This window comes from Peromyscus californicus, unplaced genomic scaffold, assembly GCF_007827085.1.
Source record: "Peromyscus californicus insignis strain IS unplaced genomic scaffold, ASM782708v3 Scaffold_10__1_contigs__length_136768540, whole genome shotgun sequence".
NCBI classification, from domain to species: Eukaryota; Metazoa; Chordata; class Mammalia; order Rodentia; family Cricetidae; genus Peromyscus; species Peromyscus californicus.
The window spans coordinates 8439265-8464846 of record NW_026294391.1 but is presented as its reverse complement, the minus strand read 5'-3'; the positions used below and the strand labels follow the sequence as shown (position 1 = coordinate 8464846).

The window sequence follows — 25582 nt, the reverse complement described above, 5'->3', positions numbered from 1 at the left end:
TAAAGGGGTGGGGCCTAGGTATCGGAACCTTCGGGAGCGCGTCACCCGGTCGGGCTGCGGTGCTCCCTCGAGTCCCAGCGTCCCTTTTCGTGTAGCCCATCTCCGCTTCAGCCGCCGTGGCATCATGGCTCTGTTCGTCGCTCTCCTGTCCTTGCTGGTGACGGGTGAGCAGCCGGGGCGCAGTGCGGGAGGCCGCGGAGCGTGGGGACCCTGGGCGGGCGCGGCTGCAGGCGGGGGCCGCAGTGGGGGCGGTCTGGGCTAGGCGGCCCTCTTCGGGGCTCCGGTCTGTGATCTGGCCCGGGCGGCGCGGCCTGGTGGTCTCTGGAGCCGGGCAGGGCCACCTGGGAAGCTCCGGAGCCGGCATCAGCCTTTTGAGGGAAGGCGCGTCGCCGGATGGGACTCTGTCCTCCCGTCTGCCGGTCACACCTTCCCCGTTCAAGGCCCTTCGGAGGACGGGTTGCGTTTCTCAACACACCGTTGAACCGCAGCCCACTACCAAAAAGGGAAGATCGGCCAACGACTTAGCCGCCTCCGGCTGCTGTCCCCCCCCCACCGCCGCCTCCGTTTCTAATGATGTTATTAACAACGGATGAAACCTTGCCTCCCTCAAATTTGCCTCCATCGTTTTTTATATGATTTTTTATATGATTATTTCTTCAGGTGAACGCAGACAATCTCTCAGTATTGATTACAGTTCCCAATTTGAAGGATTTGGAGACAAGGGTGTGAGTCATGCTTTTAGGGTCACATGTCAAATAAATGGTAGCTTTCTTAGTGGAACCTAGGTTCTCTAACATAGAACAAGAAGAGTGGAAATGAGCTAACATTTGGCCTGTGGCTTGCGAATCATGTGATAATGCATTTCTTTTTACAATAATCCTTAGAAGAGAGTTTCCTCATTTCACAGTTTTAAATCAAGCTGGCATGGCACAGGTAGTGTGTAACAAAGCTGGATTTGAAGGCAGATCAGTTGAGTTTCAAGTAGAGGGTAGGCTGTGTGACAACTTGGGAGTAGCGGGGTTGAGATGGGTTGCAGACAGTATCGAACAGGAAGTCAAGTGGAGCCAGGGGTGGTGGCACACACCTTTAATCCCAGAAGTCTGGAGGCAGAGGCAGGCGGATCACTGAGTATTAGGCCAGCCTGGTCTACAGAATGAGTTCCAGGACAACCGCACAGAGAAACCCTGTCTAGAAAAAACAAAACAAGTAAAGTGGAGAACAACCTTGGAGAAATGGATGTTTTGTGGCAAGAATACCTCAATACCTCACGCCTGTGCTGTGTGAGCTGCTGGGAGGCCCTACTTTTGGAATGGGAGCTGAAAGTGATATTTTTGAAAACCGAAGCTCTTCTCCGCCCCTGGAGGTGCCCAGTGTTCTGTGTTAATAGTTATAAATATTTCCAGGCCTCCAAAATGTTAGGGTCTTTTCCTTTCTGTTGTTGGCTCTGGAAAGGCCATTCTGATCTATTTATCAAGATACTTTGGGAATTCTTGAAGTATTTGGTAAGTACTTGCCACAAAACCAGGAGGACATGAGTCTGAACCCCAGCACCCATATAAAAAGCAGGGTATAGTGGTATGTGCTGATAATCTCAGGGCTGGGGAGGTGGAGACAGGTGGATCACTAGAAGTTCCTTGCTGGCCACTATAGCTAATGCATGAGCTTCATGTCCCAGTGAGAGACCTTGTCTGAAAAACAAGGTGGACAGTTCCCGAGGAAAGACATTGGAGGTTGACCTTGGATTCCACATGCATGCATAGACATACATGTACACACACACACACACACACACACACACACACACACACACACACACACAAATATACGTTGGGAGAATTATTTTGTTTTAATTCAGTTTTCAAAGTTAAAAACAAAACCTTCCCGTGGACACCGTGGTTTAGCTGGGCATTTGTTGAAATTCCATGTTTTAATATCATGCCTGACATCTTTTGAAGTCTTGTCTGGCCTTGAATGCAGAGATCTGCCTGTCTGCCTTCTGAGTGCCTCTGTGTTCAGCTCTATCTCATTTCGAGTCACTGAGGTTTAGGATTTGGGTTCGGTTTTTGTGTGAGATAAAATAATTGTTTCTCTACGTGGTTTGGGCATGCTATCCTTGCTAAAAATGGTCTAGTTCATATAACAATCAGAGCTTCTGCATTGCTGGGTCTTGTCAGGTGAGTATACAGTATTATTTTCCACACTGACTAAGTGTGGTTAGTGGAAAACATCATTAAGAACTCTGATTTCACTGTTTACTTTTAAAACAGTGTTAGGGAACTAGAGAGAACTAGGAAACTTGGGCTATGAATACCATGTTCTGGGGCATATTTGAAAAAGTTCAGATACTTAGCCTGGTGAAGAAGGACCAAGAGTTAGCCCATGGAATTTGTAAGAGCTATAATGTAAAGGAGGGAGTTGATTTGGGTGACTGATGTCCTCGACGACAGAAGTAGCCGCCATCCCTTTTTTAAATTGATTGATTCCAGCCATCACTTGTAGAAGCTCACTGCACAAGACAGTGGAGTTCCCTAAGGGAAGGACATTGACTCTCAAACCCAGACTGGAGAGGCTCAAGGAACTTTCCCCAGGGGAGGTGCCTCCCAAGAAAAATATGTGAAAGGTTGAGGTAGGGAAAATAATCTAGGAGAACAGCATGTGGAGAGGAGCACAGAGATATGAGAGCTGAAGAGCAGAGAGTGTTGAGATCTCAGAAATCAAGTTAGTGAGATATCCAGGGGACATTTTGGATTTCCCTGCAAGACCCTAGGGAATGAGCACCAGCAGTTAAACAGAGGGGTGAATAAACAGATTTGTTGGGGTTTTTTGTTTATTTGTTTGTTTGTTTGGTTGGTTGGTTGGTTGGTTTTTCGAGACAGGGTTTCTCTGTGTAGCTTTGGTGCCTGTCCTGGAACTCACTCTGTAGTCCAGGCTGACCTCGAACTCCCAGAGATCTGCCTGGCTCTGCCTCCCGAGTGCTGGGATTAAAGGCGTGCGCCACCACCACCTGGCTAGATTTGTATTTTGAAAATATGAAGAGAAAGCTGGATCTGAGGGTAGAATGACAGAGTAATAGGCAGCCAGCTTTACCAAATCTGGTGAGGGATGACCGTGGTGGTGGTGGGGGGGATTCAGGAAATAATTATGAAAAAGAGCAGCTGCAAGCAGTGGCTGATCGCTATGGTGCTGCAGAAGGATTTAAAGAGGAATCGGTCCAGCGGCTGGGTGGGAAGGAGACGGCAGAGGTCGGAAAGTTAGTGAGTCCAGGTTCAAAGCAACTGTTGAGTCGAGGGGAGCAGTGAGACCTAGAAGGGGCTGTCAATAGAATGGTGAGTGTGGAGGCCTAAGACTGGGGGAGATCGAGACTGGGAATGAAATCTGGGAGCTGGCAGTGTGTGGAGTGTTTGCAGCCTTAGGGGTATATGGGCTCAAGTCGTAGCGTGACGAAGAATTGGGCTAGTTCTCTGATCTTTCAAGTGGAGTATGCTGCCTGATTCAGTTGAATACTGGAAGAATGGACTAGAATTTCCATGTATGTCTTTTTTCCAAATCCTTTTATTTTAAATAGGAATGGTCATGTTTTAAACTTGGGTTTGTATCCTGATTACATTGGATTATATTATAGAGGTTAAAATTTCTTTTTATGTGTGTTTTGTAATACAGTACAGATTTGTCACCAATTATTGTACACACGTGTACCATATGTATTATATAGACAGGTCGATGTGTGGGCTGCTTTCCGTTTTTATGTTGAAAGAGCTGATCTTCAAAGCCTGCCACCACAGCTGAAAAGGATGAATCGGCGAGCTCAGCAGCAGTCAAAGGAACTGGAAGGCCAGGGGCCTTGTCTTTATCAGGGCCAAGATGGGATTTCAGAGACAGACTGCTAGTGTCGGATGTGTGGGGAAGTTAGGTGATTAGGGGCTGAGAATTGTGTTTTAGGGTTTGGTGGGCTGTTTCAGTGGTGTGGGTAGAGACTGGGGGCCAAAGCAGGCAGCATGAGATTGAGCAAGAAAGCAGAGGGGTGAACTGTGTGGTTCCTAGGTTCTTCCCCTGAAAGGAAGCATATTTGATTTAGAGATGCTTTTGTTTGGGCAAGACACTGGTAGAGAGAGGTTTTGATGGTTCTAAGTTCAGAATGGCAGCACCTAGGACTTGTTTTTGCGCCCAGGAGAGGGGGAAATTGTAGTTCCAGGTGTGACTTTACTCGCTCATCAACTCAGCGGCATTTACGGAGCAACTGTGTGTCAGGCACTCTCCTCAGCCTCGGGAACATAGGAACGAGACACTGAAATCCCTGCCTCCCGGTCGCTTAGGGACATCTTGTTCTGCCTACTTCCCTATAGTCACTTATCTGTTGATATGTAGCTATCAAAAAGCTGGATTAATAAATGGTAAGGGAATCATTTCTTGGGTGGATGGAAAAAAGCTGAACAGATTGTTAGACTACTCTTTTCTCATGGCTAGAGGTGAAGAGAGATGCCTAGGGACTTTCCGTGAGAGCCAGCCGGTGGCCTGGAATCTCTGGGCTTTCTCTGTGAAGCTGGGGACAGCTCATCTGGAGACTGACTGGAGGGATGGAAGCCTATTTGGTTCAGGACAAGGGAAAGGTTTTCAAAGAACTAAGATGCTAGGACAATGGAGCGGCTCTAATTGAGGTGGCATTCCCCCATCACTGGTAGCATTCGAGGACAGCTGTCTGCCAAGCATCCTTGAGATGTGATGCAAGTCTAGAAAAGATCACCTTTCTTTTGACCCTAACTAAGGGTTTCAAAGCAGTGGGCTAGTAAAGGAGTTTGTGCAGCTATGGTTGAGTTTAACCACAAAGCTGAGGCAGTTATGTCATGCCGGCTCATGGGGGTTGAAGGTGTGGGGCCACATCTCAGAGCAAAGCTGTCTCCAAGTGCAGCTATATTCCTGAAATGTGTGCATGCTTGGAAAGTGTAGGCTTGCCTATTTCCCAGCCTTTCCAAAGTAAGGCTGACTGTCAAGGTGCCTGAGGTGGTATGCTTTGAATTCGCCCTGAAGGCTCTGTGCAGTACTGCTCTTGGGTAACAAACCAAGATGTCTGGTGGTTACAGACACCATTCCATTCTGCTACATTTTTCCCATTTGCCTTCAGCTGAAAGTTTAGAAATCCTTGCTCTGGCCCTGGCTGAACTGAAATTCCTAACTGGTCAGTCCTCCTGCACCTGCCCCAGCCTGAGGCCTTTTCTTTACTGTCAACACTGCAAAACCAAAACACCGACCCTTAATGGTCCCTACCTCACTCACATAGCGTAGGCTCAAGCATGTCTTTCTTGAGGTCAAGGAGTAACACCTCCAAGGCCTCACCAAAGCCTCTCTTTCCATAGTAGGCCTGGCCAAGATTGCTTTTGGACTCAGTTTCCATTAGCTACTTGTCGTTCTGGGGGTGTGGCTCTGAGGTGGGATGCTTGCCTTAGCCCGTGCTTCAGGCTTTGGAGTCCATCCCCAGCACCACGAAGACATAACAGAGCACTCAAACATTGGTGAAGAAGCAAATACTCCATCCTTAGGGGAGCCCGTTCAAACAGCCCCCTTTTCTTCTTGTCCTTGACCTTTTGCTGCAGATGCCATACGCTCTCAGTAGTTGGTACAGGGGGGCTTTGCTCACCTTCCTGTGTCAACCAAAAACACTGTTCCTGGACTTAGTTTTCTGAATATGGTAACATATGTGCACACACACACACACACACACACACACACACACACACACACACACACGCACGATAATCCTCATTTTCCTAATTTGCCTGTGAAGTATAAGGAAACATGCTGTATCCTAAAATATACTAACCTCTAAAGATGTCCTGGCCTGCCAGAGTCTTATAGTAAAATAAGAATGTCATATATTTGCATATTATAGAAAAGTCTGATGACAGAATAATTCCAGGATTTCAGGTTTCCTTCCTTTTTAGGACCAGGGCTTTGGCTTTTTTGCTTTTTTGGTTCCAGAGAACTATCGGTGATTTCTAATTCTTGTTAAACTGTCACGGTCCCTTGTTAAGGACCATCTGTAGGAGGGTATCTACATCACTAGTAAAACCCTCTCCTCCAAGGCTCACAGCCATCTGAAACTCCAGTTCTAGGGGATCTGATACCTCTGAGGGCACGAAGCACAAACATGCATTCAGGAATGTATACATGTCTAATAAACAAATACATAAGAATAATGTAAGAGCCAGCAGAAGGGCTGTTGAGGAACACTGTCTTCCAGGCATGACATCATGGCAGTCTTGAACCCACAGCAGCTGTAATTAGATGCACAAGATTGGGCCCATCAACTTCCTGCCATGTACTGTGGAGGGCTCATGAAGCCTTACTGTTCCCTGAGGATTTATAGGCAGTTAGCAGTAGCTGGGGGAGGGAGTCTCATGAGGCCCCACCCATCCCTGAGGAACTATAAGCAGTTAATGGTTGCCGGGGTGGGGGATTTTCTTGGTGTAGCCACTGGTAAGGTACCCATATACCTGTAAATAATCCTTCACTCATGCTCCTGTCTGCAGACCTTGTTAAATTCATTGGGGGTTCCCCCCAAAAAGACATGGAACTAGAAAGAGACTAGTTAAGAAGGAAGGGGGTCAGTGGGAATGGGGGAGTGAGAGGATTATATATCTATAAAAATACCATAATGAAAGTCATCGTGCGGAGATATTGGCTAATTTAAAATTTTTTTTTTTTTTTTTTTTTTTTTTTTTTTTTTTTTTTTTGGTTTTTCGAGACAGGGTTTCTCTGTGCAGCTTTGCGCCTTTCCTGGGACTCACTTGGTAGCCCAGGCTGGCCTCGAACTCACAGAAATCCGCCTGGCTCTGCCTCCCGAGTGCTGGGATTAAAGGCGTGCGCCACCACCGCCCAGCCTAATTTAAAATTTTAAAAAGGAAATCCTCTTGCACTGTACACTGTTCCGACAGCATATATGTACTTAAATTCTTAGAGTGATACTGTGGGGAAAATGGTTATGATGCTGGGGGTACAGCTTCAGTCTGGGACCAGCCGCTCCACATCTGCTGGAGCACGTGTGCCTGTGCCATGAAGACTTGGTGTTCCATCCCCAGCATCCCGCCCCAGACTTCTCCATGTTTACGATGCAGTATTTTGTCCAAACATAATTTAGCATGTTCAGCCAGTGAGGAATGGGGGAAATGTCTTATGTTTAATAAACTTCAAGGTGGATATGAAAGATTTATAACGATGATAATTCATTTACTGATCTGTTTTCTCCTCAGGTGTTTTAGGGAATGAATTTAGCATATTAAGATCACCAGGGTCTGTTGTTTTCCGAAATGGAAATTGGCCTATACCAGGAGATCGAATCCCAGATGTGGCTGCACTGTCCATGGGCTTCTCTGTGAAAGAAGTATGTGTACTTAAAAAAATGATTGTAACTGCTTCTAAAACATTTTTATTGATTTCTTCCTATAGTCAAAGATAGCAACAAACACACAGGTACATTTGCCACAGATTACAAAACTTTAAAGACTCACTGGTATTTGAGGCAATCTTAGGTAAGTGTTCCTGAAACCAAGTCTTCATATATCATTATCAGTATAACTATGCATTCATCATAGTGAGAACCTTTATGTGTGTGGATGCATCTATCTAGTATGTTAAGTATATTTTTATTTTTAATTGACATGTAGTAATTTACATATTACAGGTGTGCTGCTAGGCTGTGTCTTTTTTTTTTTAATGCAGGAAATAGATTTGCTACAAATGCTAAAATGCCTACATATCTTATCTGAGGTTAGAATAATGCAGCCAGTGGCTATGTTTTCCTAGAATGATGCTCTGACCTGTAGTAGGCCCTGGCTACTTTTGGAGCTGTAGTAGAGTGGCCTGGATCCATTCACTCCTGAAGCTCAGAGCTGAGGAGGAGGAGATGCCACTTGCTCTGTCTTGTTACACTCTCTTGCCACTTTAACTTGGCTGCTGATATCATCAGTCACTTCTAGACTCTAAGCACTCTCAAAACCAACAGCTCTGCTTGGGCACTGCTTGGCAGTTGGGCTGTGGGTACAGCCCATGAGCTCAAGTTCCTTTAAGCAGGATTGGTTGTTTACACTGAAGGGTGAAATTTGTACCTAGTTCTCTACGAGCTTAAATTTGACCACAAATGGCTGTTAAAAAAGCTTCATAAATAATTATGAGTAAATCAACATGAGTCACCGTTAAAGGAATTTTATGTATAAAGTGCTGAGTAGAGAACGTCTTGACAGTTGGGGCTGTCACCGCCACGTAAAAGTGAGGCTGCACATAAAGGAAAAAGGATGCAGGGATGAGACAACAGTTCATAGTCTGCAAAACGCAAAGCACACGGGGTTTGTTTGTTTGCTCGCTTGCTTTTTTACACAAAAGTTGTGAGCAAACTTTCCGGTAAGAAGGCAGACATTCATGCTGCCGCTTCGGAGACTGTAGCTGTTGTTTCGATAAGATGCTTACTTCCCCTTTGAAAGCCCCGGCCAGGGTCATCCCAGAAGCCTTCACTCTGTTATGAGATGTTCCTGGGGAGACAGTTTCCATACTTGAGAATTAAGCACTGTTTTGTGCTTTTCAACATTTAGGACCTGTCTTGGCCAGGGCTTGCGGTGGGTAACCTGTTCCACCGGCCACGGGCAACCATTCTGGTGATGGTGAAGGGGGTGGACAAGCTGGCTCTCCCCGCGGGCGGTGTCATCTCCTACCCTTTGGAGAATGTGAGTATTTCTTAGATTAACTGGAGGCATTGGAAAACTTCCTGTCGGTTCACATGAATGCACATGATTTCTGTGTGATGGTGTCGACAGCTCCCAAGATCAGTCTTACTCTCTTGACTGCTACCTGTGCAGTCTTAGCCCAGTGTCTCCATGAATACGCGCGCGCGCGCGCACATGGAATTTTAGTCTGTATCTCTCTTTGAAGGCTTTACTATCTTGCTTGTTCTCTCATTTAAAAAATGAATTATATTCTAAACATACCTCTATTTTGAGTGCAACTTCTCTAAAACACAATTTCCTTTTAAATTCTTTTGGAAGTAGTTTCTTTAAAAAAAAAATCCATGGTGATTGTACGCTTACTGGAAGTTGGCCATACTCTGTGGAGGAGAGTTCTAAGTTAAGAGATATGCCTCCTGTTACTTTTCTATTGCTATGATAGACTACCACGACCAAGTTGACTTCTAGAAGGGAAGGTCTGGGGGACTTATGTTCCAGAGGGATAACAGTCGATGATGGCAGGGTGGAGACATGGTGATTGGAGCAGGAAGCTAACGGCTTACATTTTCAAATCAAGAGCAAAAGCCAAGGCAGCGAGTTCAGAAGGGCACAAGCCTAAGTTCTTCAAGGCCACCTCCAGTGACATGACAGGGTGCCAAAGAGGAAATGTCATGAGCAGGCGCTGACACTGAAATTTTACTCTCCACAGGAGGCTAGGGGCCATAAAATGCTTCCGTTTGTTCTTGGGAAGAAGATTAGTAAAACTCCAGCTGCCCCAGAAGGGCTGGCTTGCCATTCTTGACTGTGAGGTCCCAAGAATTGCCTGAAAAAAGTCAGAATTACAGGTATAGAGAGGTTGCTTCCAAATTCAGATAATCTACCCTGGGGGGCACCTCCACAACCAAGGCTCCTTTGATTGACAATTGAAGGTGAGCTGGGCATGATGATGCATGCCTTTAATCCCAGCACTCAGGAGGCAGAGGCAGGCAGATCTGTGAGTTGAGGCCAGCCTGATCTACAGAGAGAGTTCTAGTATAGCCAGGGCTACACAGAGAAACCCTGTCTTTAAAAAAAAGAAAAGAAAAGAAGAAGAAAATTGAAGGTGAGTTGAATTTGCAACTTGAAGGGGAAAAGAACACAATAAAGCAGGTGAGGAAAACATTCTCCTGGACCTATGGTTAACAGATCAATGTCAGGAATTTGCAGATGCGTTAAGGTTGAAGATGTAGTGGATGGTGCAGCCTAGGTCCTATCCCCAGCACTGCAAAAGTAACATCAACAAAACACATAAAGAAAAACTGGAACATAAAGGCAAAGAATGTTTGCTATGAAGCAATTAGAGGACATTTTTGATGAGTGGTATTTTTGTTTATGTTTTAATTTAATTTATATTCAAATTAATTTATAATTTGATTTATAATGTAGATTGTGATTCTTTAACTCATTTGTTACTTATAGATATTTTTCATTGCCAAATGTATGAGTTCTTTTTCAATAATTACTGTTTTGATTTCTAATTGCATTATATTGTAAACTGATCTGTGCTCACTTTGAGAAAATTTTTTAGACTTTGCTGTGGTCCTGTTTCCAAGTACATGTGGCGTGCTTACAGAAACAAAACCATGTGGGCTGGAAATGTATTCATAGCTCAGTTGTGGAGTGCTTGCCTAGTGTGCAGGAAGCCTAGGTCCAGTTCTCAGCTACACACACACACACACACACACACACACACACACACACACACACACACACACACAAATACATACATAGCCATGAACTAGACCACAAGGCAGACCTGAACACACAATAAAGAACCAGTGTCTGTATAATCACAGCCTTGGGAAGCTGAGGCAGGAGGAGTGCTGCCAATTTGAGGCCAACCTGGGCTACATAGTGAGTTTGAGGCAAGCGTGGGTAGCATAATGAGACCCTGTCTCAAAGACACCAAAACCCCATGTATTTGGACCAGCATGCCCTTTCCCTGTCCACTTCCCCCTCGGTCCTGATAACACATCATGCTGCTCCTGACTTCTGTGAAATCAGCTTCCTTAGATCCCACACATCAGTGAGATCATGGTATTTGTTCAACACCAGGATTAGTTCAGTTAGTATAATGTTCTGACTTGCCCATGTTGTCACAAAGGACAAGTCTCGCTGTGTGTCATCCACTGCCTCCCTCTCCCGGCCCTTTGAGGGCTAAATGGTATTTCTATTGTGTATATATGCTACATTTTCTCCTTTTTCTGTTTCAGCACTGGGATAGAACCTAGGATGGCTTGTACACTAGGCAAATACTCTACCACTGACCTATCTCCAGCCCTAGGGCATTCTCTCCATCCATTTTTATAAAGACACTCTTTGCTCTCGTAGCTTCACTATTGTGACTAGTGCTGCAATGAACATGGAAACAGAGTAGATTTCTTTAGCATCCTGATTTCTACTTCCTTTAGATACGTGCTCGATGGGCTAGAGAGATGGCTCAGTGCTTGAGAGCGTTTGCTGCTTTTGCAGAGGACTGGGCTCAGTTCTCCCCCCACTCACATCAGGCCACTCACAACAGCTTATCACTCCAGTTCCTATCCCTTTTTCTGACTTCGTCAGGCACCTGCACACACATGTTACACATACATACATTCAGGCCCCCACAGACATACACATAAAATTAAAAATCTAATAAATAGCAGACCTTTAGATATATCTCTAGAAGTAGCATTACTGGAGCATGCTTTAGTGATATAATGCACAGAATGATGGTGATTATAATAACAATATTGTTTGGTTTGCTCTCTACTGCTGTGAGAAACACCATGACCAAAAGCAACTTGGGGAGGAGCGGGCTTATTTCAGTTTATGGGTTGCAGTCCATCAGGAACCTCAAGTCAGGAATTGAAGCACAGGGCATGGACACCGCTCGCTGGCTTGCCTCCATGGCTTGCTCAGCTTGTTTTTTATACAATGAAGGCCCACCTGTCCAGGGGTGGTACTGCCCACAGGAGGCTGGGCCCTCTTGCGTGAATCACTAATCAAGAAAATGCCGGAGGTGGGCGGGTCTCTGTGAGTTCAAGGCCAGCTTGGTCTACAGAGCGAGTTCCAGGATAGGCTCCAAAGTTACACAGAGAAAACCCTGTTGTTGCTGGAGTTTTCCTGCCTGGCCCACAGTCAGGACAAATCTCTCTCACCTGCCAGTCCCACAGCCTCTCAGACCCGATCAAGTAAACACAGAGACTTATATTGCTTACAAACTGAATGGCCGTGGCAGGCTTCTTGCTAACTGTTCTTACAGCTTAAATTAATCCATTTCCATTAATCTATATCTTGCCACATGGCTCGTGGCTTACCGGCATCTTCACATGCTGTTTGTCATCATGGTGGCTGGCAGTGTCTCTCTGACTCAGCCTTCCACTTCCCAGCTTTATTCTCCTCCTTGTCCCGCCTATACTTCCTGCCTAGCCAATAGACAATCAGAGTTTTATTTATTGACTAATTAGCAACACATTTGCCATACAGAACATTCCACAGCACCCTGTCTCAAAAAAAAAATGCCCCACAGACATGCCTAGAGGCCAATCTGATGGTGACATTTTTTTCAATTGAGGTTCCCTCTTCCCAGATGACACTAGCTTGTATCAAATTGGCAGAACACTAACCAGCGTAAATATAGTGCGCATTTTTAAATTGTATATCAGCTTTTAAATGTTTTCACCACACAAAGCGGAAATCTCATCCTTTCTGTTGTGAAGCAGAGAGCAAGAACAGAAAAGCAGTGATTGTATAGTAGAAAGGTAGGCTGCAGAAGTGATTCATGTAGTCCTAAGAATGAATGGTCACTGGTTTAATGCCAATTCTACAGAATTCTCATGTAACCTTTGCAGTTGGGTGGAGTAATTGAAACAGGATGGATGGGGCAGAGTGGGCTGTGGTTGGTGATATGGGAAAGCTAATTTCATTTTTGGTAGTGGATGGTAAATGGATGTTGCCTAAAAAATCAAGATGAGGTAATGAAAATGTTTTATTTAGAGAGAGTGATAAAAACAAAGGAGACCATTGAAGGGACATGAATGTGAATGCCTCAGAGGAGTGGGAAATGAGAGGCAGGCGAGGCCAAGAGCTGTTTCTCCTTAAACCACACTATGCAACTCTTGAACAGCCATTTGTAAACAAGGAAAACATGGTTGCAGTACACTCCTAAATACTTCATGGGTTGAAGAGAAAGGAAGTCACCAGAAATTTCTAAATTACTTAGAACTGAATATTGATAAACGTTCAGTATATTTAAAAGCTGCAGGGTACAGTTGAAGTGGTCCGAAGGGGGCTTACAGCTGTGAGTGCATGTGCCCGCCTGTAGATTTCTAGGATTGGACGTTAATGAGCTAAAGAAAGCAGAGAAGTTTGCAGAGTGAATGCAAGGAAAGTGGAAAGAGAGAACAGTGAAGGTCAAAGGGCATTCTCTTCGCCACGCGTTTCTGTAATTTATGTGATTTCTTTGAAGATCACCATGTATTTCATTTATGCATTAATGTGTAAAATCCCGAACACCATTTAAAGTTTAATAGCATAGGTAGAACCCCAAATGTGTTTTTTGAGACAAGGTCTCATGTGGCCCAGGTTGGCCTTGAACTCTGTGATGCCAAGACACTCACCACCAGTGTATTGAACCCAGGGCTTCATGTACACTAAGCTCTCACCAGCTGAGCCCCACCTACACTAAACATTTTGAAGCAGACTAGCCTCCCTTGACAAGAGTTCACTGTATTGATTGACCGTGATCAGCTCCTTGTATTTCTCTTGGAAGAAAATGGGGAAAGACAGGTCAGAGCACAGAGCCCACACAATCTAAAGGCAAAACTACCTTCGAATTCTACTTGGCATGGCTTCCTTTTGTCAGCTAACTCTTGTAGTTTCAAGTGATACTGATGGAGAAATTCTTGGACAAACATGCATAGCTGTCTAAAACAGTGTGAGAAAACAGTTGCTATGTTCCAACCACCCAGGCTTTTTACTCTTTGAGCTTAGTCTCATATTTTTAGTCTATATAATTATTTTCCTTCCCAATCTGATATTTAATTCATTCATTAGCTTCTCCAGGTTGATTGCTAGGGGCATATCCTTCAGTCTTCAACTTTCCTGACCCAAGCGCTGGTCTATTAAGCCAGTGGTTCTCAACTTGTGGGTCATGACCCCTTTGTGGGTTGACTGACCTTTTCACAGGGGTCACCTAAGACCATTGGAAGGCATAGATATTTACATTATGATTCGTAACAATAGCAAAATTACAGTTATAAAATACCAATTAAATAATTTTATGATTGGGGGTTTCCCACAACATGAGGAACAATACTAAAGTATCACAGCATTAGGAAGGTTGAGAACCACTGCAATAGGTGAAATGAGGTAGGCAAGTTTGTGTCATATGTGTTCCCACCCACGCCTGAGGAGGTGAGCAGTGTGTTCACAAAAGGCAGGCACTTGCAGAGGCTGGTGACAACATGCTTTTGTAAGCTTGATTGCTCTTGCTCCTCTCCAGTTTCTTGTGACCTCATTTTAGAAGTTTGGGAAGAGTTAATATGCATCTTGATGTAAGATAAAAGCAACGTGTGTGTTCGAGTCATAGAATCCTGAAATTGATGCCTTTGGTATGGGAGTCTGCTGGAATCCAGCTCCGACCTGCTCCCACCTTTCGAAGAGTTCTTAGGTGGAGGAGAGAGGAATGAGAAAATATCAGATAGAAAGACCTAGACAATGAGGAGAAAGACAGAGACACAGGATAGCTTCGGGAGGGCCCTGGGTCAATACCCAGCTGCCCAGAGTTTTATTCAAAAGGGCTTTTTTTTTTTTTTTTTTTTTTTTTTGGTTTTTCGAGACAGGGTTTCTCTGTGTAGCTTTGCGCCTCTCCTGGAACTCACTTGGTAGCCCAGGCTGGCCTCGAACTCACAGAGATCCGCCTGGCTCTGCCTCCCGAGTGCTGGGATTAAAGGCGTGCGCCACCACCGCCCCAAAAGGGCTTTTTATAATATACCAAGGGGAGAGGCAAAAGACCTCCCCCTTGCAAGATCAAAGCATGCTGTACAGCCAAATGTAGAACCTTCTAAACACCTGGTAACCACGCCCATGGCCGAATCATCCTATCATGCAGCCCTGCTGGATAAAGCAAGCTCAGATTTTGTGACCTTGAGTGAGGTCTCACTAGGAAGCTTCTGTGGGTCACCACTGTTTGAATCCTGGTGTTTCATCTATAAGGTTTCTTTACTTATTTTCATTTCTTTCTGTACTGCGTTGGCATTCATTTGCTGCTTATAGACAGTGACCTTTAAGTAGTAAACAGAACTACTGGAAGAAAAGTCACCAAGATACCTCCATTAAAACCAAAACACACTGGGTACAGTGTAATTCAGACACTTAAGAAGTGGAGGCAGGAGGTTCGCAAGTTTGAGGCCTTGTAATGAAGCTACGTAATAAGTTTGATGCCAGTTTGAAATAGTGTAGGGCAGAACAAACGTGGCATAACATAGTTGTCCCCATTTTGGTTACCCCTAAAGGTAGGTGCTTTGGGGGCTCTGCTGGTGTTTTGTGCCTTAATCTAGTTGGGTTAGGAGAGTGTACCCATTTGTAAATGTTTGCTAATCTATTTATCCCAGGTTTTAGATACTGTATTATATGTACGTTGCACTTTAATATATTCAAGGGGCTAGAGAAATGGCTCAGCAATTAAGAGCAGTGGCTGCTTTTGCAAAGGACCTGGGTTCAATTCCCAGCACCCCATGGCAGCCAGCTCACAATCATCTGTAATTCCAGATTCAATGCCCTCTTCTAGCCTCCTCCAGCATCAGGCACACAAATGGTACACAGACATACATACAGGCAAAATACCCATACACATTCAATAATAAAATAAAATAAATTTTTTAATTCAAATTAAAAAACAGCTCTTGGGGCCAGCAAGAAGGTTCAGTGAACATGCAAGCCTGGCAGCCTGAGTTCAATCCTCGGAACTCATGTAAAGGCAAAATTCTCTACCTTTACATATATGTCATGGCATGTGCACACATACAAGCACACACACAAGTAATAAGTCTTTTGATAGGGCTGGGGAGGTGGCTTAGTAGGTAAAGGTAAAAGATAGAGAAAGACCATAAAGTTGGGTGGGTAGCAAGGTGAATACGATCTGGGAGGAGTTTGGGGAGAGGGAAAAACATGATCAAAATATATTATGTGAAAAAAAAATCACAAGAAATTGCTGGTGATTCAGTGGAGCCATAAAGAAGAATGAAAAATCATGTCATTTGCAGAAAAAAAAATGAGTAGAACAAGAAGTGGTTGCATTAAGCGAAACAAGCCAGACTCCAAAAGTGAAATATTACATGTTTTCTCTCGTTGAAAGCAGAATTCAAAAAGGAAACAGATAACCAAAAAATAGTAGAGTGACTAGGGAAGGCCCTGGGAGAGAGGAGAGAAGGAAGGGTGAAGGATGGTAGAATGGTAGAAGATGGATGGCCTCATGTTCAGAGCATATATGGAAGCATGGACATGATAAAACCCATCAGTTAATATACAAACAGTTACTCTATATCAATAATAATGTAAAATGCTTGTTTCTCCCGGGGCTCCTTGCCTATGCCCTCTGGATTTTTCTCTTCACTTTGTTTCTCAAGCTAACTGTACTTGCCCTCTTGCATTTCAGGCAGTTCCTTTTACTCTTGACGGTGTTGCAAATTCCATTCACTCCTTATTTTCGGAAGAAACTCCTGTAGTTTTGCAGTTGGCTCCCAGTGAGGAAGTAAGTGACAGAGTTTTTATTTAATTTATAAATAAAGATATAAAGAAGTGTTATTTAATGACAATTTTAAAGTAGTTATATAAAGAAATCTATACAAAGTCTGTATGTTGGAATGAATCCACAGCAGGCAGTTAACCAGAGTTCTGGATTCTTCTTGTAGAGAGTGTATATGGTGGGGAAAGCAAACTCCGTTTTTGAAGACCTTTCAGTCACATTACGGCAGCTACGTAATCGCCTGTTTCAAGAAAACTCCGTTCTCAACTCTCTTCCCCTCAATTCTCTGAGTAGGAATAACGAAGTAAGTAGTTGAGTTGTTGAGAGCATAAATGAATGCCATTGTTAAATTCCCATTCCACATGCTACTCGAAACTTTAGCAAGACTGAAGGGTGTAGAAAATGAAAACTGGGCACAGTTACTGCTGAGTGCACTCTTCCTTCCCTTGGCATAGTGCTCATGAATCAACACCTTCCTCTAGGTTGCACTTTTTTTGCAGGGGTCGGGGGTTGGTTTTTCAAGACAGGGTTTCTTTGTGTAGCCCTGGCAGTCCTGGATCTCACTCTGTAGCCCCGGCTGGCCTCAAACTCACAGAGATCTACCTGCCTCTACCTCCCTAAGTGCTGGGATTAAAGGCGTGCACCACCACCGCCTGGCATGTAAATACTTTTACGTTGTCATACCAGTGTTCCCAGTTGATCCAGACAAGCCACAATCCAGTCTTCTTGTGGCTGGTTGAGCTGTGTAGACCTGGTGACCTGATGCCATTATCCATAGCCATTGCTAATATGGAGTCACATTTTTTAGGATATTGCAGTAGAGAGACACTTTCTTTCTTTCTTTCTTTCTTTCTTTCTTTCTTTCTTTCTTTCTTTCTTTCTTTCTTTCTTTCTTTCTTTCTTTCTTTCTTTCTTTCTTTCTTTCTTTCTTTCTTTTTTTTGAGATACAGACTTACTATGTAGCCCTGGCAGGCCTGGAACTTACTGTGTAGATGACGCTGACCTCAAACTCACAGAGCTCTGCCTGCCTCTCTTTCTGGGGTCCTGAAGTTAAAAGGGCATGCACCACCTCGCCTGACAGCCATCCCTACTTTTGGCTCTTGTCCTTTATAGCTGTTATGGGTGGCTAGGAACCGCCATTCTCAATTCTCTGCGTTGGAAAGTGTTCAAGGCAAGAAGCAAGCTGGTCCACTTGTAGGACTTAAGATAGTACAGGATCCCTCTGTCCCCTGAGGGCAAACCACAGCAGTGTCAGTGCTCAGGCATGGTTCCATCAGAAGTAGAGCTGTTAAGTGGTGGTCACTGTACTAGGGAGTGGCCATCACCTGTTTGTTAGTTAGCAAAGAATGTTTTAGATGCAGCTTTTCCTGGTGCTGGCCTGGAGCCCAGGGCCTTGCACATACTAAGCAATTCTCTACCACTGAGCCGCCTCAAGTTTCCATTACAGTAAATCTACCAAGGGGAGGGAATAGTAGATTTGACTTGGTTGGTGCTCGTACTGTGTTGTACTTTCCTGGCTCGATGATGGTACGATCTCTAATGTGTATCTTGGTCTCTAAAGGCTGACCTGCTCTTTCTTTCTGAACTGCAAGTGCTCCGTGACATTTCCAGTTTGGTAAGTAGACTGCTCGAGCTTTCAAGTTCTGTCAGGTTCAGTGCCGAGAAAATCTTTCAATGAGAAGGAAGCCAGTGGAAAAGTTTGAGCATGCCCCAGATTTATGATCCCATGGAAACTGAGAAACTAGTGCTGGGGGTGGAGTGCTGAGTTCTGTCCCATGTTAGTGGTCATTTCTTTGGCATTTCTGCCTTCAGGAGAGGCCATAAATCCTCAAAGAACATAGTCCTGGGAATGAAACTATCCTGCTGTAGTTGCAATTTGGCCATCTACTCCTCGTCAGACACTGAGACTTGATTCCTATGTCTGTAGCTATGGATCAAAAATAGGAACAACAGTTAGGGCGATTAATAGCGTCAACCAAGTGGAAAAGGAAAGAAATCTATCTACAAGTTACCTTTTGGTGAAGGCTTTTTATTTTTATTTATTTTTTATTTTATTTTATTTTATTTATTTATTTTTTTCGAGACACGGTTTCTCTGTGTAGCTCTGTGCCTTTCCTGGAACTCGCTTTTTAAAATCATCTTCATGACTGAAATGGATCTTCTTAGTTGTCTGCTAGCTTGTGAAGTTGTTTCCCAAGCCTTTTTTATCAGGGCTTGCTTCAAGAAGTTAGAAAGCTTAGTGCCAGAGGCCAGTGAGGTCTGGGAGGGTATGCGGGAGGAAGACTGGTTCAGCAATTCCTGGATTCTATCAATCCAACCAGTTACTGCCTCGGGCCTTGTCGCATATCCAAGTTTTGTTTGTTTGTGTTTTCACTTTTTGGTTTTTCCAGACAAGGTTTCTCTGTGTAGCCCTAGCTGTCCTGGAACTCACTCTGTAGACCTTGAACTCAGAGATCTTCCTGCCTGTGACTCCCGAGTGCCAGGATCATGTCTAAGTTTTTAAAATTAAGCAACGGGATTTGTGTTGGATTGATCAGAAAGCAGTTTCAGGGAGTTCGCATCGCTGCCTTGTTAAACTGGTTTTGTGGTGCAGTGCACTGCGGTGGCTGTGGGGGTCTCCTTTATTCCAGTGTACAACCTCACTTGGTTGTGTTTAGCATCTCATTTCTGTTATCTTTTGTTCTAAGTTGTCTCGTCATAAGCATCTAGCCAAGGATCATTCTCCCGACTTGTATTCACTGGAGCTGGCGGGTTTGGATGAACTTGGGAAGCGCTATGGGGAAGACTCTGAACAATTCAGGGATGCTTCTAGGATCCTTGTGGATGCTCTCCAAAAGGTAAATACCAATGTTACTGGTATAAGAGAGGTTGGTGTGTGACCATTTTAGTCTCTTCATGGAAAAATCTTCTGTGGAATGCTGTTGATTGAAGCTGTTTCTTTTTTCTCTGTGTAAGCGTAGAACTCTGGGTCTCACACATGCTAATCAAGCACGTGGTCTACCACTAAGCCACACCCTCCGTCCAGCTGAAGTCTTACTTGACTTGTTTTGAAGGTTCTCTAATTATTATGTATAAAAATAGTGTAGGGGTCAGGCTGAGAATATAGGGTTAGAGTGCTCGCCTAGCGTGCATGAGGCCTTAAGTTCAAGTCCCAACAGCACCATCACAACAAAAGAATGGTGTAGGATCCAAGGTGTATATAGGGAGAAGGTGCAGTAGCATATGTCTGTAATCCCAGAACTTGTAGATAAAGGCAGGGGAATCACAAGGTTCGGGCCTCCCTGGACTTCATGGTAAGACCCTGTCTCAAAAGATCAAAATCAACCAATCCTCAGTCAAAACAAAACAAAACAAAAGAACAGAAGCGTGTGTGTGTGTGTGTGTGTGTGTGTGTGTGTGTGTGTGTGTGTGTGTGTGTGTGTGTGTGTGTTGGGAATCTCTTTCTAGTGCTAGCGGTGGCAGTGTTGTGGGTTTGTGGATTGTGACAATATATGTGACCTGAAGCATAGCATTTTAACCACGCTTCAGTCTATCTCAGTGGTGGTGAGTGTATTCATACACTGTCCATTTCTAGAATGTTTTCATCATCCCCGTCTGAAATGTCCATAAAGCACTATGAGCTAATGAAGTTGTCCATGATTAACCAAAGACCACTTGAACAGAGTCCTTCATTTCCCTTTCTGCTTTCATTCCCAAATCTACATGCCAGCAAGTTCAGTCTCCAATTTGATTTAAATATTTGAATGTATATTAAAGCTTAACTCTTACTATTTTAACATAAGCAAACCAGTAAGGCTCTCCTGTTTTAGACACTGTACATTAAAGCTTATACATGTTTGTATTAATAGGTATTAATATTACATACTATGCAATTATTTGTAAAGCTACAAATAATTCTAACAAATGTATATTTGACCAGTCACAAAAATGATCGGTGTGTGAGGTAGTGTATATGTTAACTAGCTAGTTTACCCATTTCACAATGCATATTTTGAAACAATACTTTGTATATCAGATTCATACTCATAATTCTTGTCATTAGTCCCTAATCAATAATATAACAACCATCCACATAGCATTTCAATAATTTCTAAGCATAGAAAATACTATGCCATTTCATGTAGGAGTATAGAGTTTATAATCTGTAGACGTTCTAGAACCAGTCCCCAGTGGATACCAAGGAACAATTTTATAAAATATTTCTTAACCCAAAATACAAATGTAAACAAAATGTATGTATTTTGCCGTTTATCATAATGTCAATAACTGACTTTCAGTTTGCAGATGACATGTACAGTCTCTATGGTGGGAATGCAGTGGTCGAGTTAGTGACTGTCAAATCATTTGACACTTCCCTTGTGAGGAAGTCAAGGACCATCCTTGAAGTAGAAGAAGAGGTGAGTATGTTTTTAGATCCTGTTTTAAAACTGTGAGATTAACTTACTTTAAAGAATAAAACCCTGTGCCAGCGGTGGTGGCGCACGCCTTTAATCCCAGCACTTAAGAAGCAGAGGCAGGCAGATCTCTGTGAGTTCCAGGACAGCCAGGGCTACACAAAGAAAAACAAAACAAAAAGAATAAAACCCTGGGCTACTGGCAAGATTGCTCAATGGGTTCAAGTCTCAGAACCCACATGATAGAAAGGACAAAGGGACTCTTGGAAGTTGACCTCTGACCTCCACACCCACACACTTACAAACACACAGACACAAAATAAATAAAATGTAATTAAAAAGTTAGAAATCAGGGCTGGAGAGATGGCTCAGTGGTTAAGAGCACTGACTACTCTTCCAGAGGACCCAGGTTCAATCCCCAGCACCCACATGGCAGCTCACAACTGTCTGTAACTCCAAGATCTGACACCCTTACACAGGCAAAATACCAATGTACATAAAACAAGAATAAATAAGTTATTTAAAAAAAATTAGAAATCCTGGAGCTGAGGGTGGTGATGTAGGCCTCTAATCCTAGCACTTGGGAGGTAAAGATAAGAGGCTCTGGAGTTCAAGATCATTCTTGACTACATAATGAGCTTGAGGTCAGTCCTGCCTCGATAACCTCCCTGCAGAAAAAAAACAAAACAACGGAAGAACAAAGGATGAAATTCTATGTTGCTGTAGGTGACATGAATGAGTAGTTAGTAAACCAGAAAGAATTTCAGTGAAGACTTAGCTTTCCCAGTCAGCTAGGTTTGTGCTTCTGCCGGTGATCCTAGGTTCCCTGGGCTTGCCGTCAGGTAAAATATAAATTCTTGAGCGGGGAGTGAAAGGAAACCTGTCGCTGCTGGCAAGATTATTAATGTTAAGGAGCCATCAGAAGTTAATGCAAGGGAGTAGTGTGCCTCTCTCCACTGTGGATTCTGCTTTTCTAGAGAGACATTATTTTTGTGACCCAGTCCCTCATTTTTCTGGGACCCTTTGCATACACCTCTTTATAATTTTGATTTCGCTTATCAGTATTTCAGTATGGATTTTGCTTTCTTGCTTCGACTAAAAGTACATAGAGCAGCAGGCGGTTCTTAGCCTGAGTCACAACCCCTTTGGGGGTTGAATGACCCTTTCACAGGGGTTACCTAAGACCATCAGAAAATACAAGATATTTACATTACAATTCATAGCAGTTAGGAAGTAGCAATGAAAATAATTTCATAGTTGGGGATCAGCACAGCATGGGGAACTGTATTAAAGGGTCGCAGCATTAGGAAGGTTGAGAGCCACTGACATAGAGGGTCAGAAAGAAGCTGGATGGCCATGGTAAAATGTGTGTCTGGTGCATGGTCTCACACTCACAAAGCCTCAGCACACTAGGCAGTGATGGAGAACAGTGCGGGGCTCCATCGCAGCACACAGTTAAGAATGTTACTAGCCTGGCATGGCAGTTCACACCTGTAATCTCAGCACTTGGGAGGTAGAAGAAGCAGGAGGATCAAGGACTTAAAAATCATCTTCGGCTACAGAGTAGGTCGCGAGCTAACCTGGGCAGGGCTCCATGAGACTTTGTCTAAGAAAAGTGAAGCTGGTTAGCCCCACCACTTGTTGTTGTCAGCTACCCAGCCATTTCTGTACGTTCCCCTTTGGACCCATTTACAGGGTCCCCCATGCTCAGTCCTAAGGATCAGTGTGGGAGTTGGAGTAAAAAAGCTATATATAGCCAGTGCCAATTTCAGACAATCCAGAGGTGCCTGCCTGGAGATTGTTGCCTTCCAGATTGAGCTGAGATGGAAGGGTATCTGTTTAAGACTGTTTGAGTATAAAACATGGGGAAGGCTAACCGACCATGGAGTTCAATATAGCTTAAGCAACAAACAGCAAAATTAGACCCCAAGAGCATCAAATAACATGGGTATAACCCATAAAATAACACTTAGAACTGATTAACAGGAGTGCATGTATTTTGGGTATAAACCATTCCTTGGAATATCATTTCAGTTTGGTTGGGCACCTGCTATCAGGGCCCATCTCTCTCCTGCATTCACAGTACCCTTAGCTGTATACTGGTGTCCCCAGCTACACAGAGGACAAGAGGCCCCATGTGAGTCGGGTTTTTCTGAGTGTGTGATGGTTTCAGATTAGGCTGTAGTGAGCATTGCACACTTCTATGCACTACATATACACTCAAAATGGATGTGAAAAGGAACTGATTTAGTAAATGTACATAAATCCAAGAAATAGGTGCTTGACAGTGTAAAATCCTTCGGGTCAACTTTGCGCTCCCTGCAGGAAAATGCATGTATCTGTGAGCCCATCATCTCTCTCCAGTTGAAATCAGTCTTCTGTTACTTTAAGCAGTGGCAAGAGTTTAAGGAACTAAGCCAGGCATGAGGGCACACAACTGTAGCCCCAGAATTCTGGAGGTGGAAGCAGGGGGATTGTAAAATCCAGGCCAGCTAGGGCTGAAGAGCAAGTCAACCATCTCAACAAAAAAGACTTTGGTTGTATGGAACACTTGCCAAGTGTCCACAGGCTCTAGATTTGCGTCCACGGACTCTAGATTTGTGTCCACGGACTCTAGATTTGCGTCCACAGGCTCTAGATTTGCGTCCACGGGCTCTAGATTGGTTCCTTAGCACAGGAAAAGAAAAATCAAAGCAGCAGCAGCAGCAGAGCAGCTTAAAGGCCTATCTGTTGAGTCTGCACAGCACGCCAAGGGTGGAAGCCGTAGGAACACTGCCAGACACCCTGCCCTCGTGTCTCCCCGCTTGGCTCTGCTTCCAGCTGGCCCTGCCCACCTCATCCTCTGCACTGTCATCCTTTGTCTTTGTTTTTGCTTTGAGTCAGGGTCTCTCTGTGTAACCCTGGTTAGCCTGGAACTTACTATTGTAGACCAGGCTGGCCTCGAACTCATAGAGATCCTGTTACTTCTGTCTCCTGAGTGCTGGGATCAAAGGTGTGCTCTACCATACTCAGCCTATTTAGTCTTAAACAGTGCTTCAATTTACCCAGGTTTGAATTCTGTCCGAATGGAACCACACTGCATGCATGTTTGGGTGTTCTGTGCTCAGTGTCGATTTTTAAAATATCATGGAGCGGAGTCATTTTACTGCTCTGTGCCCTGTTGTCTGAACATGCCACAGTTGTCCATTCTGGTGAAGATACTCTTCTCCGTGTCTCTTGGTACAAACAGAGAAGTTTTTGTTGGAGGCTAGGCTTACTGGATCGCAGGGGCTGCAAACCTTCGTTTGCATTGCTTACCACTGAATCTTCTCACCAAGTTGGACTTCCTTCTGTGAGCAGCGATGCCAGTATCTTCTCCAGGAAGCAACCCATTCTTGCCTCCTCCAAGGCTAGATAGGTAGCTTTTACTCCACTTAGGAATTCCTAAGTGTCTGTTAGACAGCAAATCACAGACATTAAATCAGAATAATTCTTCTAATCCGAAAGTTCTTTCCTCTTGATATTTTTTCCTTTCTTCATTGTAGATTACCGAAATTCCCTATAACCTCGCATATAAGTATAACTTTGAGTATTCAGTGGTTTTCAACATGGTACTGTGGATTATGATTGGCTTGGCCTTGGCTGTGATTGTCGTCTCTTACAACATTTGGAATATGGATCCCGGATATGATAGCATCATTTATAGGATGACAAACCAGAAGATTCGAATGGATTGAGTTTTCCTTGTGCTAGACTTGGACAGCAGGTTTGGTATTGGTTGTTCTGTTAAAGTATATCTTTTAGTGTGGTTTAAAGTAAACAGTATACCTTAAATTGATTTCAAAGAAGACATAGATTTTTGTTCTGTGTTTTGTGTGTGCCTGTGGTTTCTTTAGAGTGATTTATAGTGTTGACACAAAATGAATTGTAATATAGATTCCATAATATGCTCAAATATTGTTGACATAGTCATTTAATATTGTAATTTCATTCCATTTAATACATTTGGAAATATGCACTGAAAGAAATGTAAACCACTTAGAGTAGTTGTGTTGTTCATGTTGGAGAATGCACTGGGTTTCTTAGAGAAGCTTTTAAATGCTTGAGTTCCTTGCACAGGATAGATAAATCCTAGCTGAGCTGTTATTCACTATGAACCATTTGTAAATGTCTTAATCTGATGTAAATATCTCTGAGACAGGAGGGAAGATTTTAACTAAGAGTAGCCCAAAAATACTGCATATGCTTATACAATCGCTTAGTTTTGGAAGTGTGTGTGACTGGCAGGCTAGCTATTTTTAATCTCTTCTGCAAGTTTGGTGATCCATGTGGTTTAGTAGAGATATTAAAAATATTAAAAATACTATGTTGATTTCAGGAGAATATAGCTTTGTGGAGTATAGCTGCTTGTAATTAGATATACAAAAACCAATCTATGGGGAATATCTTGAAGCATGAATATAAAATATTTTTATTTCCCTAACTTTTCCCCCTGTGAAGTTACTCTGGTTTGTGTATGCTACAGCTTCATTCTGTAGAATATTAAGTGGAAGTGGATGATTGCTACTGTTCATGTGAAAAATGGACCAATATCGATGCAGAGTGACAAATAAAGTTAATGATTCAAATTCTGTGTCATTGCAATTCTAAATTTATATTTTCAAAACCTAATTAAACAGTCTGTTATTTCACCAGAACTGGCTGTTTTATTATCTCAAGGGTTCATACTGTTT

At 43.6% G+C, this 25582-nt stretch overlaps 1 protein-coding gene across 1 annotated transcript; it reads left to right on the top strand.

Annotated features, from left to right (window-relative positions):
* On the top strand, positions 1-25482 carry Atp6ap2 (ATPase H+ transporting accessory protein 2). Its single transcript, XM_052739647.1, has 9 exons — positions 1-164; positions 7245-7375; positions 8580-8711; positions 16387-16482; positions 16643-16780; positions 18038-18091; positions 19164-19313; positions 20754-20873; positions 24395-25482. The coding sequence occupies exons 1-9, from the start codon at positions 125-127 to the stop codon at positions 24584-24586; spliced, it is 1053 nt and encodes a 350-aa protein (XP_052595607.1). The 5' UTR covers positions 1-124; the 3' UTR covers positions 24587-25482.
* Positions 25483-25582: the final 100 nt, after the last annotated feature.